The sequence below is a fragment of the Gossypium hirsutum genome, chromosome D02, assembly GCF_007990345.1.
Source record: "Gossypium hirsutum isolate 1008001.06 chromosome D02, Gossypium_hirsutum_v2.1, whole genome shotgun sequence".
Taxonomy (NCBI): domain Eukaryota; kingdom Viridiplantae; phylum Streptophyta; class Magnoliopsida; order Malvales; family Malvaceae; genus Gossypium; species Gossypium hirsutum.
The window spans coordinates 63,789,553-63,794,019 of record NC_053438.1 but is presented as its reverse complement, the minus strand read 5'-3'; the positions used below and the strand labels follow the sequence as shown (position 1 = coordinate 63,794,019).

General features: G+C 38.9%; 1 protein-coding gene across 1 annotated transcript; it reads right to left on the bottom strand.

The window, feature by feature from the left end:
* Positions 1–1,781: 1,781 nt before the first annotated feature.
* Positions 1,782–2,988, bottom strand: LOC121214769 (zinc finger protein GIS3). The gene has a single exon (XM_041088981.1). The coding sequence runs from the start codon at positions 2,708–2,710 to the stop codon at positions 1,994–1,996; it is 717 nt and encodes a 238-aa protein (XP_040944915.1). The 5' UTR covers positions 2,711–2,988; the 3' UTR covers positions 1,782–1,993.
* Positions 2,989–4,467: the final 1,479 nt, after the last annotated feature.

Here is a 4,467-nt window from a genome sequence, read left to right as displayed (position 1 = left end):
ACAGTCACTTTTTAACAACAACAACAAAAAAAAAAGGTTAAGAAAAATGGCTTTAGGGAAGTGCCAATGGATGATGAGGAGAAGACCTGTCACCGACCTTATGGACATGTTGAAAGGTTTTAAGATCCTAAACTTAACTTTGCACCGAAAAAGAAGTATGATTTTGGGGGTGACCACCTGCCCTTTTGACCAATTTATAATTTAGTTTAATCAGCTGTTTTAAGTTAGTGGACAAACCCTAGGATGATGCATTAGGTGGCTTTGCCATTCATTATCTTTGCTTAAGTGCTTACACGTAAGCTTCTCTTTCCCCACAAGCTCTTAGTTGCTGATTTATAAGAATCCCATTGTTTTCTCAACCAAATTCATTTATTTTATTCCTCATCTCTCTCAACCTATTAATCAGTACAGTACTGAAGAGATCTTAAATATTTAAATCCTAAATTAATAATTATTCCAGGCATTTTCAGACACTAAGGTTGCAGCTGCTGATTTCAAAAATGTGGGGGAGATGAAGAAATATGGGTTGGATTTGCATGTAATGGGGTCCCATTTTTCATCATCTTCTAGTCAACTTGAGAGAAAAGAAAACACCAACAAACTATCAAATGGTTAGTTGGAGTTCTTGGGACTAAGAAGTGCACAAGTTCTGTAATAATATCTCACCTTCCAAAGGAAAACCAACCACCGGGTTACTTAATTTGTCCTTGCAACAAGAAATAAATTTTATATATAAAAAACATGAATTGGGGATTGGATAAAAATAATGCTACATGTAAGAAAAGTAAAGAGTAATAATGATGCTCTAATATCAAAACTAATTAGATGGAGAGTCCTGAGAGTAAAAAAGTGTTAACAGCTCGTATAGGAGAAACAGGCCTGCATGCATGCTTCATGTGTTTGCACCTCCATCAATTGGTCCTTTCTTTTTTAAGCAAATTAAGACTTTATCAAACTCACTTTAACATGTCTTGTTTGTACTCACACTGACAACATAACTGTTATTGTATTCTTTCAGGTTAGAGATGATTTAAGACATAGATCTCGACTTGAAAAGTTTGAAAAGATACTGATAATGGCTTCAAGTTGCAACCCAGCTTAAATCCATTAGAAAGACACACAGAGAGAGAACCCCTAGTGGTTCCAAGAACTTAGACTCCTTTCTTTATCAATTGCCATTAAGTTGGGGGGCAATTGGCTAATTAACTTTGTCGCTAGGAAATGCTGACAGCAGTGTCACAACACAATTCAAGACCATTCCTGTTGGTTGCAAATTAAGGATTCTAATTGGCAAGAGATCAATAATAGAAGTCATATTGTATAACAACAACTGAGCTTGATTGGATGGTGACTATGTTTCCAATTTAAGTCCCCATTTTCCCCCACCTCACCAAGTTAGCAGACGCAGATTCTCTGTAAATAGCTTAAAATTAACACATAAGCTTCCTTGAGGGGAGCTGGAAGAGACAAAGTGTGGTGTTACCTTTCGACATTACTCATCAATGACCAACCAACCAGTGAAGCTGTAGGGTGTGTTTCATTTGATAAACCACATTAATTCCATATATATTGTAAGGTACGGACACAATTTGTCTAATGTCAAATGTGCCTCACTGCTTCCATCCTTTTTTAATTATTTAGGCTCCTATTTTTCGTTGCTGGAATTTCAGCTTTTAATTTATTTACCTACATAGAATAATAGTAGGGAAGAAGCTATTAACTCATATGGATGAAAGTTTTGGTTCTAAATTTAGATGTTTAAGATAATTGATATTGGTGAGGAAAATTGAGTTACATACAAGAAGTTTTTATTCTAAATTTAGATCTTAATATACAAAATTAAAATTGGTGAGGAAAGTTAAGTGGTTATATAACTTTAAGAAAAGGGAAAAAAAAGTTATGTGCAAGTGAAACAAATAATTTCCCTGAAAAAATAAATAAAAAAATAAAATTGTTTGAAAATGTACAAAGATCCCAAACACTAAAGACCGAGTCAAGGCCTGGCTGGAGCAAGACTAAGGTGCAAATCTAAGCCCAATGCATCATCAAAACTGGGGCCACCATCTCCCTTTGAAAACCTACGCAACGAGGGTCCATCAACACCCCGTCCATGGTGGCCCCCACCTTGCATCACTTGGGGGCCAACGCTTACGCCCGGATCCCCCAAACCACCACCACCACCATAAGGCAGCCCCGCTGGCCCCCTCCCCACTCCACCACCGCCTCCTCCACCACCAGCGCTCGGAATCACGCAGCCATGTGAGACGTGGAAAGGAGGTGGCCCTCCTCGTGGCAAGTAAACCCAAGACGGTCCCGCCGCAGCTGGCACCACGACGGGTGTAGCCGACGCTAAGAGATGCGGTGGAGGAGCAAAAGCAGAGATGATAGGGTTCCTAGCAAACGAAACCGCGGCGCTTCGAGTGGCTTGAAGTTGAGCACGCTTGAGCTGTTGCCTTTCCTTCTTATGAGCGTTCTGGTGACCTCCTAAAGCTTGAGAGTTAGCAAACTCACGGCAACAATACTGACACTCGTATTTGCGGTCACCAGGAGCAGGGAAGCCACCTGGCTCTGAAGACCCTGATGATGGATCTTTGGTGGTGCTGGATTCCAAAACATCATCATCTTCTGAGACGTTGAAGCCGAAGAGCTTTAGACGTGCAGTAGTGGCGCTGTTGGTTTTGGTATTAGCTTGGTATTCTAACTCTGCCATGTTAACTAGAGAAAAATAGAAAGAGAAATGAAGAAGGATAGTTTAGTAGTTCAATGTAATGTAATGTAAGGGGAAGAGTTGCATGTGTGGGGGTATATATACATGATAAAAAAAAAAGGATTTGTAGAACATGAACAGTACAACTTAGGATGAAAGAGAAAGATTTCGGATATCCCAAGGGGGAAAAAGAAAAAGAGAGTATTAGGGAACACGACACGACCCGAGAACACTTGACTTGGGACCCTCACCCAAGCCTTGTCTTCGCTTAGAGTACCTATTTCTCTAATTTGATACTGTTACTTCATCAATGCATTGCGTTGCATTTATTTTCTTTTTTGGGGGTCTTTTTAAAGCTTGTTTATATTTATACATACAAGAATAAAAATGATTGAATTGGTCCATTTTTATTTATTTATTTTAAATAAGGAGCATCATTTGAGAGAAAATGGGTACCCAAAAAGCAATTGTGGGAGGTTCTTAATATAATGGGAACTTTTGTAGAGAACGTGAAGCAATTAGGTTAGAAAACAGATAGGAGGTAAGGGGGTGTGATCTGGACCACTTTGCTGTAGATGGAAAAGGTTTGAATGGCCAATGAGAAGCTAATAAAGTTGTTTTCATACATTGGTTGGGTTAATGACAGATTTCTAAATAGTGTTCTTACACGACACGTACAATTCCAAGGAGCCGGTGAGGGTAATCTGAAGTGAAGTGAGGTCTATGTAGACTCTATAGGTAGCTAGATCCCTGTTCATGGTGGGCATCAACATGGTATGGTTTTTAATTAACTAAATTTGCTAACAAACAAAATGAGTGTACTAATAAAAAGATTCCATTCGAGATGATGACACATGTTGGAAAACTGGGGACCTTTTTTTGGTAATCACCATGAATTTATTCTTTCTTTCTTTCTTTATTGATCAAGTAGATTAATTAATTACGAAAACAGTAATGTTAGTGGAACTGTCTCCAATGAAACGCCGTGATGCCCATCTCTTAAGTCTTTAATTCCCTGGCAAATCTCTCTGCTACCAAAAATGCCTTCTCTCTCTCTCTCTTCTCTTTTATAGTTGTTAATTTTTGTTTTTATTTGTTCTCTCTCTCTCTCTGTCTCTCTCCCGCGCTTCACTTCAGCTCAATCTCAGGAGCCGACACCGCCACCCAACACCACTCTCGCCCCTCATTTCTCTCTAAAAAGTCAAATTAAATCTAACATGTAAATACATGCATGCATATATATATACAGCACCACTTAGCTGTGTTTCCCAAAATTACCCCACACACACACAAAGGAAAAAAAGGTGGGGAAAAAACCTTGAATTTCAAGTTTTAAACGTATGGTAATGGCGATATTTCGATAATCTAACTATTCATGGATGACATAGATATGGAACTGCTCTTCCACACAACCCCAAACTTTTAAAAGTGTCAATACACTCAAGCATTATATGATGTTGTAGGGTTATAGGGCAGGTGCATATCTAGAAGGGTTACGCATGTTTCACATCAGATAAAACTTTCTGGCAATGGCAAGGATGGGAGTTTAGTCTAAGTCAACCACGTGAAGCAAAGCTTTCACTTGCCTGGTTTGAAAATAAATGGAAGTAGGGTTTGGGGGGTATCGAAATTAATGGATGGAAAGGGGGAAGAAAATGAAGGAATGAATGTTCAGGTGTTTTACAACTACGAAAAGAGACCCATCTTTACGTGCTGATGATGAATAATAATTGTTTAGGATGTTAGCGTGATTGACGTTG

What these genes read in the sequence shown, in the direction of transcription:
- LOC121214769 (XM_041088981.1), bottom strand. Translation starts at nt 2,710, where the DNA reads ATGGCAGAGTTAGAATACCAAGCTAATACCAAAACCAACAGCGCCACT.